The sequence below is a fragment of the Petromyzon marinus genome, chromosome 26 (genome assembly GCF_048934315.1).
Source record: "Petromyzon marinus isolate PM22_M1 ecotype Great Lakes invasive population chromosome 26, UKy_Petmar_22M1.pri1.0, whole genome shotgun sequence".
NCBI classification, from domain to species: Eukaryota; Metazoa; Chordata; class Hyperoartia; order Petromyzontiformes; family Petromyzontidae; genus Petromyzon; species Petromyzon marinus.
In genome coordinates, this window is record NC_133692.1 from 3,914,533 (window position 1) to 3,927,385 (window position 12,853).

Here is a 12,853-nt window from a genome sequence, read left to right on the forward strand (position 1 = left end):
TTTATTTAAAGTTGCGCATTTTGATGTGACGTCACATTTCTCAACCCCCCCCCTCCTCGTCACACATCGTCACAAACGTCTGACCTCCCCCCCCACCCCTAGGTGCGTGACGTCATTTATGGACGGCCCCATACTGTTGACCCCGTATTCCTGTACAGGTAAATTGAGTTTTCAGGTCCACACGGCGTACAGCCATTTCAATAGGGGCCAATATGGGACTTTGTAGGATGAACGTTGAGATTTACAAGGGCACGGGGTGACCAGCAATTGGTCTCTAAATGAGGTAGGGCACTGATCACGGCTTGACGGGTATGCGAACGTATTTCTGCCATACGCAGCAATAGAATAGTCCCACGCTACACTATGGCGATGCCAAGATTTATCTAAAAAAACAACAACATTCGAAGCCCTATTCGTTGTGGCCTTTAAAATGTAAAATTGGCGGCATTTCTTAGTGGGGGGAAAAAATGCATACCCTTCGTATATATTTTAAAAAATGTGCCGAGTTGTTATTTGACCTTGTGCGCCACTGCCAACGTAGCAACAGCATCGCCAGATAACTTGTCACGATATATATGAACTTCCAGATGTATAGGCAAGGAAACGTCTCTGTTAGATATGATGCCTCGTGCTGACACAAGCATCTCAAACATAGCACGAGAATAGAAATAACATCATAAATATATTGGTTATGTCGTATGGACCCTTTTTTTCTAAATATCGTGATCATAAATGATACGTTTAAATGTTCTTATATATCACGTTTCCTGACAAAATAATCAATTATTTAATCGGTTCGGCGTGGGGTTCGTAGAGGCCGGAACTGAGAGGTCGGAACCCACTTTCACGACGATCGTTGGTTCCGCCCGGAAAGGCGCCGCGAGGGACACGGTCCCCTGCACTCGAGAAACACGGCCGAGTGAGGAGGTGAGGTTTGGGTGATGAAGGGAGAGGTCGGGTGAGGAGGTGAGGTCGGGTGAGGAGGATGGCGTGTGAGGAGGTGAGGTCTGGTGAGGAGGATGGCGAGTGAGGAGGTGAGGTCGGGTGAGGAGGTGAGGTCGGGTGAGGAGGATGGCGAGTGAGGAGGTGAGGTCGGGTGAGGAGGATGGCGAGTGAGGAGGTGAGGTCGGGTGGGGAGGTGAGGTCGGGTGAGGAGGATGGCGAGTGAGGAGGTGAGGTCGGGTGGGGAGGTGAGGTCGGGTGAGGAGGATGGCGAGTGAGGAGGTGAGGTCGGGTGAGGAGGTGAGGTCGGGTGAGGAGGATGGCGAGTGAGGAGGTGAGGTCGGGTGAGGAGGTGAGGTCGGGTGAGGAGGATGGCGAGTGAGGAGGTGAGGTCGGGTGAGGAGGATGGCGAGTGAGGAGGTGAGGTCGGGTGAGGAGGATGGCGAGTGAGGAGGTGAGGTCGGGTGAGGAGGTGAGATCGGGTGAGGAGGATGGCGAGTGAGGAGGTGAGGTCGGGTGAGGAGGTGAGGTCGGGTGAGGAGGATGGCGGGTGAGGTCGGGTGAGGAGGATGGCGAGTGAGGAGGTGAGGAGGTGAGGTCGGGTGAGGAGGATGGCGAGTGAGGAGGTGAGGTCGGGTGAGGAGGATGGCGAGTGAGGAGGTGAGGTCGAATGCGAAGTTGAGGTCGGGTGAGGAGGTGAGGTCGGGTGAGGAGGTGAGGTCGGGTGAGGAGGTGAGGTCGGGTGAGGAGGTAAGGTCGGGTGAGGAGAGCCTCTCATGTGGGCGGCGTCCCCGCAGGCCGCGCGCGCGCTCAGTCGATACGCGACACCGGCAACCATTCACTCCAGTAGCGCGATTCAGTAACACAGAACTCCTGTACCAGTAGCAACACGCTACAGTATTACTCTGTCAATCGTAGTAGAGTGGTACTGTGTCAATCGTAGTAGAGTGGTACTGTGTCAATCGTAGTAGAGTGGTAATGTGTCAATAGTGGTGGAGTGGTACTGTGTCAATAATAGTAGAGTGGTACTGTGTCAATAGTAATACAGTGGTACTGTGTATAGATGTCATTTTAACACCGTGGCGTTAAAATGACATCTATATATCAAGGTGTTATTAGCCAGTTAATGAGTCTTTACATGGACGAAACCGGAGCACCCGGAGACAACCCACGTGTGTGTGAGCGACACTATCCCACACAGACGGATCAGATGGGGTCCACATTTGATGTGGCTGCCTTCTAGGAAACCAGGGTACTGACACCTCGATTTCCATGCACTGCCTTCTCCATGGACAAGATTTGTGCAATCCACCAACCCCCATCTCCACAGTGCTGGATTATGGGTGTATGCCACCACTGGCCAATGTGCTGTATTACTCGGTTACTGACCTAAAATGTTACTATTTGTTCCTTCGTTTACTACCTTGACCCACAGTTCATCACAAAGCTACCCCCATTGTATCACACATCACGTGAACACTTTGGATGGGCAATGTAGGGTGGTCTCCTTGAACAATAACGTGAATTAACACAGTTGTTTAAATGCAATAACATATCATGCTTCACAGTAGCGGAGGACACAAGTTGTGAAACTGTCAGTGGGTAGCGGCGTTTCGACATTAAACTATTTGGCTGGTGAGAGACAACACATGAGGAGTTTGCTACAGTTCAGAACAAGACACTACACATTTCTTCTTAACAATAATCTGGGTCCAGTGAGAATTTTTCATAGTTTAAATGCACGTTTTTTTGCTATTGCAGCGCAGAGTGGGGATACTTAGTCTGAAAATTTCACAACTCATTGAGTTACTGATAGGGCTATCAGTGTGCAGCACCGCCTGGGTCGGTTGGTAAATGTTAGTTGCTGTCACTCTGAGCCTTCATCTTCCCTCTGCTTGCTTCCTTGGACTCCTGTGTTCTCTTTTCCCAAGCCTCATGACTTCATATTTCCCCATCTTTCTTGGCCTGCCTCGTAGTCTTGGCTGATTCATACAATGGGCAACAAGTATGGAATTTGTCTTAACATTTGTCACAACAGCCGGGCTAACGGGTGCAGTGTGGTGCATAGGAGGACGGGCTGTGTCGAGGCGGCGCGACCGCCCCACCGAGCTGTCGAAGATGAACACCGGCCAGGGCAGTGTGGGCAGTGACCCGGTGATCTTGGCCACGGCCGGCTACGACCACACCATTCGCTTCTGGCAGGCGCACAGCGGCGTGTGCACGCGCACCGTGCAGCACCAGGACTCCGTATCCCCTTCTTCGCCCGTCGGTCTGCTCTCGAGCTCGGTTATCCCATTATTTTAGCAAATTATTTGATGATGCTGCGTTGGCAGCGGTGCACAAGCACGAGTAACTGTAAGTTAACACATTCATAGATAAGACTGCCTTAAAAGTAGAAATATACAGTAATAGGCAAACAATTCTAATAATGGCCCTTTATAGCACATATATCCCAATCAATTACCAAGTATTGATTCCTTGCAAAAGGTTCTATTTGGTGTTTGAACATCTTAACACCTATATTCTTGGTTTTTTCGGTAAAGTCACGTAGAAGGGAAACAATAAAATAATAAAAAAATATAAAACAATAAAATTATCACGACGTTTCGACTGCAACACAAGCAATCATCATTAGGTTTTCACACCTGATGATGATTGCTTGTGTTGCAGTCGAAACGTCGTGAGAATTTTATTGTTTTATATTTTTATTATTTTATTGTTTCCCTTCTACGTGACTTTACCAAAAGAACCAAGAATATGAATCCCTGCAGTCACGAAAGCTTTAAATCAAAATCTTAACACCTGTTTTATTGCCAGAAAGGGTTAAACCTATCCTTATTTTTTCATACGGTGTGATTGACGTTCCAAACGGTCACTTAAAGGGGCCTGCTGTACTCCACTGACACAAACTTGAAGTTGCTGCTTAACTGCTCTATTCAGCAAGTGAACGCGTTGGAGATCACACCCGATCGGACACTCATCGCTGCAGCTGGTGAGTAAGATTCAGATTTTCAGAATACGTACATGATGTGTCTTGTCTATTTTAAAGGACAACCTCCCCCCACCCCCAATATGCATGGTGTAAGGCAGGGGTGCGGAACCTCGTTTCATATCGACATGAGGTCACCCACTTTCAAACAGCCTGCAAAGTATAATTATCCTTCGCTGCAAGCATCTTAGCTGAACTAATTGGGAATATGATGGGAATATTTTATGACCTGGCAGAACTATTGTATATATGTATGCTGAACTTCTTTTGCACAATACATAGCCCACCATGCTTATTGCAGTTGTTCCTAATGTCAGCGCGATCAGTCACTTCTGTCAATGCAAGGGGCACTTCATACACGGTCGGCACGCACGTTATTCTTCACGTTATTATTGGATAGTGCTAAGGTGTACAGAATGGTAATGTGTGCTTGCCTGCCAAGGGTGTTAGAAAGCACGCTGCTGTGCTACGATCCTGACGACCTGGGTTCGATTCCTGCTCATGGCCAAAACCAGTGACGATTATCTGAACTGGTCCTGGGCCTCCTCTAGGTCTTCTCAGCCTCAAATGAGTGCCTGGTGTAGTGTGTAAACGTCGCCACTAGAGAGACAAAGGTGGCCGTACGTGGTGTTAGCCACCGACCCCTGTTGTGTGCCGTGCTGGCCTTCATAGGTTCTCACGAACAGCACTTGCCCCAACAGTCTGCTAAGGCTATACGGGGGGATCTTTGTCTTTGCAGGATATCAGCACATCCGCATGTACGACCTCAACTCTAACAACCCCAACCCCGTCATCAGCTACGACGGAATCAGCAAGAACGTCTCTTCCGTCGGGTTCCACGAGGACGGGCGCTGGATGTACACGGGCGGCGAGGACTGTATGACGCGCATTTGGGATCTCAGGTCTGTGCGTGCTATTGGAATCTTGTCGAGAGGTGTTAATTTTCATTTGAAATTCTCACAAGAAGTGCGCATCGCACTGTGTTGCGTGGATAGCCGAGATATGGAAGTGGGCTATATTTTAGAAATGCTTTCAAGATGGCCAGAAATGGTTCTCATCCATACAAGGGGTGAAGTAACGTGTCACGTGACTCTGTTGTGGAGGTCTTTTTTCACGTGGCAGTCAACTCAAAAAAAAATTTTAGTCTACGGAGCTGGAACAAACTTGAAATTACGTGAAAATTTTGCCCATGCCTGGGGAAACCAAAGCTGCAGTTATCTGGCCAAGTCTTCACGCTTCTATCCAACACGTGACAACAGTGAAAGCTATATGTTTAAGCACTCGTTAGTCACCAACCTAAGACCATTAACTCACTTCACTTGAGAACCCAGATTAACCATGGGTAGCTGCCAGGTGCCACCTCCGTGTTCCAACACAGCTAATACCTGAGCCACCTGGGTCCTTCAGGTCTATGAGAAGCCCTATCACATATATGTGGACCCTGGCATTGTAGCTTGGCAACATTGCTGGTTTAAATAATAAACAGCGCCTACCTAGCCCGTCTCAAGAAGATGTGTGCTTGCTTCGCGTAACATGGTGTTGTGTTGGTGTGAGTATAGTGTGTATGTCTGTGCCTAAACTGATGCAGGTCCAGAAATCTGCAATGTCAGAGGATTTTGCAAGTCAATGCCCCAATCAACTGTGTTTTTCTACATCCCAACCAGGTAATCCCACCCTGCAGAGCAACACATGGAAACTGGAAGGATTTATTTTGACAGTCAATATTATTGTAAAGCCAATGTGTCATTACTGCGTCTGCATGTGTAGTGACTGACTCGGAGACACTAGGAGTAGGAGGCACTCTATTTTTTAACAGCCTTCTCAGTCCACATAAGTAACTACAGCTCCCAGTCAGGACAGCTGACAGACTGCCTGACTGATGATGACGAGATGGTGAAGACGGAGACGGCGGTGAAGACTCCAGCAGCACGACGGGATCCCACTCGCAGCGACCGCCCCGAGCCTTTGCTCAGGGGGCCCCCGTTTATCCTCCCAGCGTGGCGTCGCTCCGCCCCAGCCACGCCCCCTTTCCAGAACCTACTAGCGGGTTCCCAGGCTTTTCTCCCGTGCCCCCTCTGTACCCTTTCCCTTACATCCCTCTCTCTGGTTTATCACGTGACCTGCTGTCAGTCAGGGCTGCTGCAACTGCAGATCCCCTTCTCTGTCAGCAGCCAGCGCTATGCGACGTAGTGACCCATTTTATGTCACTACACATGCATCATGTATTGCCTGTGTAGCTATGTGAACACTTTTTGCCATGTGGGTTTGCATTCACCAGCCACGCCTAGTCAGACTTGCTGTATGTGTGTGCAGTGGTTCATTTAATACACTATCCTGCAAATCTGTCGGTCACAGTTCAGTTCCCTGCCACAGCAAACATCAGCGGCAATTATTTAAACCTGTCTTGGGCCTCCACGAGGTTGACTTAGCCTTAAATGCGCACTTGATGCAGTGTGTTAACATCAGTACTGGGAGAGACAAAGTCAGCCAGGTGGGGTGCTGGCCACACCAGCCCGCAATGTACCATGCCAGCCATAATGATGGCCGCTGCATTGATACGATGGCGACTGCCGGGCAAGCGCGAAAAGATTGCGTGGAATGTTGAAGGGTTTTCATATGACTGATGAGACCAATCCTGGATGCACAGCAAATTGCCCACTTTGGTCAGCCACGGACTCCGGGGGTGTGTGTGTATCGCTATGAGTAATCCAATACATACGTGGGCTTAAGTCTCGCATGGCATCCTCGGTCGGGTGTTTCCTACAGAGTCGATTCTGCCTGGTTTCCTGCATGCATTTGGATTCTGAAGTTATCACACCAGCCTGTACGAAGGTGCTCACTTAGAGCACTTGCCGCAACGGTCTGCAACAGCATGACGGGAGGGGTGGTTTGTCTTCTTTCAGGCCGAACTCATCGTGGCCGATCAGAGCGGCGCCATCCACATCTGGGACCTCAAGACGGACCAGAACGAGCAGCTGATCCCCGAGCAGGACGTGGCCATGAACTGCGTGCACATCGACCCCGACGCCAGCTACATGGCAGCTGTCAACAGCACGGTACGGGGGGCGCATCTCGTCTTGATGGGCCCCGGTCACTCTTGCCAAAAAACAAACAGCCAAAAAACAAACAGCCAATCTAAAATCACATACTCGTGGACGCACGTTCCCAAACCTGCTGGCTAGAAATACATATATTTATCAAAGCCGCCATCATGTATCTTAACGTTGAATCACTAACATTTGTAGGATCCACACAACTCTGAAAATGCATTGGTACTGTTGTGTATACATTTTTTTATAGTAGCATTTTTGTTGTCCAACGACCCTTTGCTTTGCACACTTGCGACACCAGGGCCAGTGTTATGTGTGGAACCTGACAGGAGGAGTGCGAGAGCAGCCGACACACCTCATCCCCAAGTTCAAGATTAGTGCTCACAAGACCTATGCCCTCAAGTGCCGGTTCAGCCCAGACTCCACGTGAGTCACAGTGCCAGTGGGCAACATCATGCGTTACGCTCATGGGGTTTACAGCTGGGGGTTGTCCATTATTTAAGCAATTGATTACTCTTTCGGTTGTCGCTTGGATTGCTCGACTAAGTGGACAGCACGAAAATATACGGTACAAAGAAAAAATTTCACCTCTGCTGCCACGTGTGCCGCTGGATAGGAGGTGACGGGCGAGGCTTGGTGATGTCGTTGGCAAAATCAGCCTTGCCACGCTGAGTGTGGCTTATAGGGGAGGGGGTTGCCTGCCTTGTGGACGCAGTGGTTGGCCTCCTTTTTTTTAAAGGGGCCAGAGTAATCTGCCACAGAGAAGTCGTCAGTATCCTCTAGAAGAGAGCTCATGAACTCCCTCTTGCGGAGGGATGCCCCTTTACCTTATTTACATTTGAACAGTGTATTAATTGGGCAAAAATTGGAGAGACCATGAACAACAAATTTAAGGTGATCGGATTATAATGGGAGGATGGTGAAGACTGGATGTTTACGATGACGTCGCGTTGCCCAAGTTTCTCTGCAGCACGGGAAGGACTAAGGTACAGTAATAGCCCGGTTTACGTCGGGGATGCGTTCCTGCAAGGTGCGACGACGAATATGGAAACGACGTCAAAGAGAGCTAAACAATCACACGACGAAGGGTATGGCGAAGCCGTCTGTTAATGCGCGCATCTTTCTTCCCGGACGTACCCACAACATTACATTCAATTACAAAAAATACTGTACTCAACACGAGTGTACAGCAGTAAACTTGAACACATTATACAGGGTACAATAAGATACGGTACACTATTAAATGAAATCAGCAAAAATACAGTCCATAAGTAATATAGTGCACTCTACAGTACATTTCTTTATGCGACAGATACGAAAAAGGACGGATGCTGTCGGGATGTGTCGGTTGAGGCGACGGAAATCAGGTAGCAGTAATAATAAAGCGACGGCTTACAGTAAAACCTTGGATTGCGAGCATAATTCGTTCCGGAAACGTGTTTGTAATCAAAAGCACTCGTATATCAAATCACTCGTACATCAGTTGTGATCACGTGACGCTCGGCAGACAAAGCGTATACGTACTACTCATATTACAAGACCTCGCTCGTTTATCAAATCAATATTTATTTTAAAATTTTGCTCGTCTTGCAAAACACTCACAGACCAAGTTACTCACAATCCAAGGTTTTAGTGTATTTGGGAAACGACGTGAAAGGGGGGGGACATTAATCTGGGTAGTCCTGTTTAAGGGAATTGACTTAATCCACCAGTTGTCACAACTCTAGTGATGTCTGCGAACGCGTTTGGGGGACGGATTGACATGGTAACAAGCGGTTGCTTTCCCCTGCTGAGCGATCGCAGGCTCCTAGCCACGTGCTCGTCGGACCAGACGTGCACCATTTGGCGCACGGCGAACTTCACGATGCTCACGGAGCTCAGCATCCGCAGCAGTAACCCGGCCGAGAGCTCCCGTGGTTGGATGTGGGACTGCGCCTTCTCCGGGGATTCACAGTACATGGTCACCGGTGTGTGCCACTGGGCTTCAAGAGTTGTGGGGCGAAATACGAAAAGCCTCATACATTCCACATAAATTCCATGTCTCCGCTTTGCACATTACAGATTGCGTTTATGTGACAAACACAGTTCAAACTTATTGCATTTTAAACATCTCTTTTCGTGTTATCCCCAAACATAATCCCGATGGCACTATCAGTGTCATGTTACAAGACTAAAAATACATTTGGATCCGTCCGGTGCGATGCGACTCTCAGTAATAGAGAACGGCTCACGAAAGTGAATATTACAGAACTGCTTCTGAGATTCCTTCAACTGACATTAGGAGACAGCACTTTCCTGCCCACCCTGCTGCAGGCAGTATTGTTCATCACTTGACAGTCAAACCGATGTTAATTTTCAGTGCTGGAATTTAGGCAAATTTAAGTGTGAAACCAAATTTAATGAGATGACTCGTTTTGTGCCGACGTAGCTGACTGTGCTTGAGACCTAGTTTGATCACCATTGGTTGTCTGGATTCAAACCCATAATGTCAACATTGCCAGCTCAGTGTTCAGACATCTGAGCAACAAGGGCACCTCCACACTGAATACATTTTAAAATATCGAGCCATCTGTGAACCTTACAAGATTTTTCACCGATTAAAAGTCACCCAGGTTCGAACATCCTGTGTTAAAAAGAGCCTCGATGAATACCCGGTCTTCACCTTGAACGTGGCACAGAAAATAGTTGCGTGGACTTCACGACGTCTCCACTCACAGTCTCTATGCCCGTCGTGTGTCGCGTGCAGCATCGTCGGACAACACGGCGCGGCTGTGGAGTGTGGAGACGGGCGAGATAAAGCGCGAGTACACCGGCCACCAGAAGGCAGTCGTGTGCCTCGCCTTCAACGACAGCGTCATCGCCTGATTGGCCATGTCGTCTGCTGAGCCTGGCCTGGCCGGAGGAGGCCATCCGGGGGGGCCACCCTGTTCAGCAGCCCTTCTACGTCTCAAGCCACCAACAGCAGACGCAGGGTCGCAATGAGCTGTGCGTGAACATTGCATTTTGCTTCACCGTGTTCGTCAACTTGCCGGTCTATATGTCCACATTAGTTGACCAGGAAGTGGCGGCATCGGTTAATGTCCGGTAGATAGCTTAAATTTTACATTCAGAGGTCACAGTGGTTCACGAATGTGTGGTCAATGGTGTGGTCGGTATTTCTTCAATCATGTGGGGGGCTGCGATATTCCACCTGTGGAAGTAGTGGGTGGATCTGCCATGAGTAGTGCAAAATAAATGAAATCATGTGTTTAGATACAAACAAGGCTGTGCAACATGAACTAACCTTTTTCGCGAGACATGTATTCCGCCGTGTGGGTTTTCTTCACAGCGAGACGCTGTCGTAATAAAATTAGCACATGTAAGTAGTTGACGGCGTAAGGAAGGCAAGTGAAAGTTTCATTCACAATAAATGTCCATTCCTTTTTGTGTGCTTTTCCCGTCCGTTGTGATGCGCGAGAGAATTTGGGCGGCTTCAGAGTATATTCCACACACCGCACATTGCTCACGCGAGGGCTGAAGCGGGCATATATTTCTTATTTTTGATGCCGTCATGCAAAACAACATGCGTCGTAATTTTCTACTATTTTCTGTTTCTGGAGCACGATGATGGTGTAGTGGAAGGTAGCTAAGTTATTGAACTAGATAAGGCCCACTGAGCTATATAGCTCTTTGTCAGAAGCGGTCGAGCCACAAATAATAGCTCAACGAAGAGGCTTATCGTGTGGGTATTTGTAGAAGCCAAATACTCTTAAACGCATGTTTCAAAATGTGGAGGGGGAAAAAGCGGAGGACTCGGAGAACAATCCACGCGACCACGAGGAGAACATGCAAACTCCAATTATACAGTTTAACACGTAGGCTTTCGTGACCAATATCCATAATACAGGTTTTTTTTGTTAGATTGCGTAAATATGTTGTTAAACCCGCCACCACCCGAGACAGCCAATTAGTAAGGGTTGTCACTTAAACAGAACGTGGCCAATTCGTCATTAGTACAGCACACCGGTATGTTGGAGAGAAAATCCACAACATTTACAATGTGAGTACGACGTTTCGCCAGTAATTACAATGAGCATCATCAGGCGGAGAGTCAAATATACAGGCGTCGGGACCGAACCCATGACCTGTTTACCATTTGAAGGAGTTAACATCTCAGCACCGCGACGTTCATAGCACATGCAACTTATCCTGCATGGGTGAGCAAGCATATTTATAAAATGGTAGCTGACTATGAATCACTTTCTTCAAGTACCGTACATACGTGTGCTTTATATTTTCAAATTCAGTTTCCCAAATGCCATACATCCTTAATGATTGCTTTGCTTTATCCCGATCTTCCTACAATAATAATAGCTCCAGGTATGCATATGCCTGTCTTCCATTTTTGTTTTGGCTGACTTAAGCATGATTTGTTTTTCACATTTTGAGCCAAACTTTGCATCCATATATTTTCTGCAGTTCATTTCCATTCTTCGAATGGCTCCATCATCAGCCGATCTGAGGTGAAGCCCTTGCTCAAGTTTATTTCTCACATTCGATTATCGGTCCCCACCAGGCAGGCCAATAATGCCCTCTTGCAGGCCAGGTGCTGAGTCGTCTTGTGCCCAGAGGGGCCAGCTGCCACTGGGTGCTCTTTCAAATATTGTGAGATGAGATGCGAGATGTAAATTGCTCTGAGACACCCCTGTGTAAGGCGCTGTGTCAACAAATCACTTGAACTTGGCTTTACTCGTCAATGACATAAAACCTTTTCTAAATTTACCTTGCTCACCGATTTGTTGGCGTATAATTTTGTCTATTACATATTTCGTTCCACATTACCTTCGTGGTCAGTGTGAATCAATATTGCCAAACTTTGATAAACACCGAAATTACGAAAAAAAGGCCCACTGCTGTTCTTGATCTCAGTATTGTACTGGAGTCGAGTTAATTAATGTTACCAAGTGGATCAGGCTGTATACCTAGTGATAGAGTTCATGAATGTTAACCACTTGACTCAGGCTATAACTAACGACAGAGTTCATGAATGTTAACCACGTGACTCAGGCTGTAACTAACTTCAGAGTTCATGAATGTTACCACGTGACTGGGTATAACTAACGACAGAGTTCATGAATGTTACCACGTGACTGGGTATAACCAACGACAGAGTTCATGAATGTTACCACGTGACTGGGTATAACTAACTACAGAGTTCATGAATGTTACCACGTGGCTCCGGCTATAACCAACGACAGTTCATGAATGTTACCACGTGACTGGCTATAACCAACGACAGAGTTCATGAATGTTACCACGTGACTGGCTATAACCAACGACAGTTCATGAATGTTACCACGTGACTGGGTATAACTAACTTCAGAGTTCATGAATGTTAACCACGTGACTGGGTATACCTAACTACAGAGTTCATGAATGTTACCACGTGACTGGCTGTAACCAACGACAGTTTCATATTCTTGGTTCTTTCGGTAAAGTCACGTAGAAGGGAAACAATACAATAATAAAAATATAAAACAAAATTCTCACGACGTTTCGACTGCAACACAAGCAATCATCATCAGGTTTGAAAACCACAGCAAGAAAATTTAAAAAAACCGCCACTTTTTTCAAATTTTCTTGCTGTGGTTTTCACACCTGATGATGATTGCTTGTGTTGCAGTTGAAGCGTTGATAATTTTATTTTTTACATTTTTATTATTTTATTGTTTCCCTTCTACGTGACTTTACAGAAAGAACCAAGAATATGAATCCCTGCAGTCACGAAAGCTTTAAATCAAAATTTAACGACAGAGTTCATGAATGTTACCACGTGACTGGGTCTAACCAACGACGGAGTTAATAAATGTTAACCACGTGGCTCCGGCTGTCA

At 47.3% G+C, this 12,853-nt stretch overlaps 1 protein-coding gene across 5 annotated transcripts; it reads left to right on the forward strand.

The window, feature by feature from the left end:
• The first annotated feature begins 813 nt into the window (after positions 1 to 813).
• Positions 814 to 10,405, forward strand: MLST8 (MTOR associated protein MLST8). Of its 5 annotated transcripts, none has more exons than XM_032961130.2 (9): positions 814 to 927; positions 3,011 to 3,189; positions 3,883 to 3,934; positions 4,671 to 4,833; positions 5,520 to 5,595; positions 6,835 to 6,987; positions 7,283 to 7,407; positions 8,785 to 8,948; positions 9,728 to 10,405. In XM_032961130.2, exons 2-9 carry the CDS (start codon positions 3,061 to 3,063, stop codon positions 9,844 to 9,846), a joined length of 981 nt encoding a protein of 326 aa, XP_032817021.1. In that variant the 5' UTR covers positions 814 to 927; positions 3,011 to 3,060; the 3' UTR covers positions 9,847 to 10,405. The 5 variants fall into 5 exon arrangements, with proteins under 5 accessions (XP_032817021.1, XP_032817022.1, XP_032817025.1 ...); XM_032961131.2 differs by having other exon boundaries at positions 828 to 927; positions 2,999 to 3,189; XM_032961134.2 differs by lacking the exon at positions 814 to 927 and adding an exon at positions 939 to 966 and having other exon boundaries at positions 2,999 to 3,189.
• The last annotated feature ends 2,448 nt before the right edge of the window (positions 10,406 to 12,853 follow it).

Excerpts from the sequence above, each read along its gene's own strand:
- MLST8 (XM_032961130.2), top strand. The coding sequence starts at position 3,061 with ATGAACACCGGCCAGGGCAGTGTGGGCAGTGACCCGGTGATCTTGGCC. Across the intron at positions 3,190-3,882 it reads CCGTGCAGCACCAGGACTCC|CAAGTGAACGCGTTGGAGAT; the intron begins GTATCCCCTTCT and ends TGCTCTATTCAG. Across the intron at positions 6,988-7,282 it reads TGGCAGCTGTCAACAGCACG|GGCCAGTGTTATGTGTGGAA; the intron begins GTACGGGGGGCG and ends TTGCGACACCAG.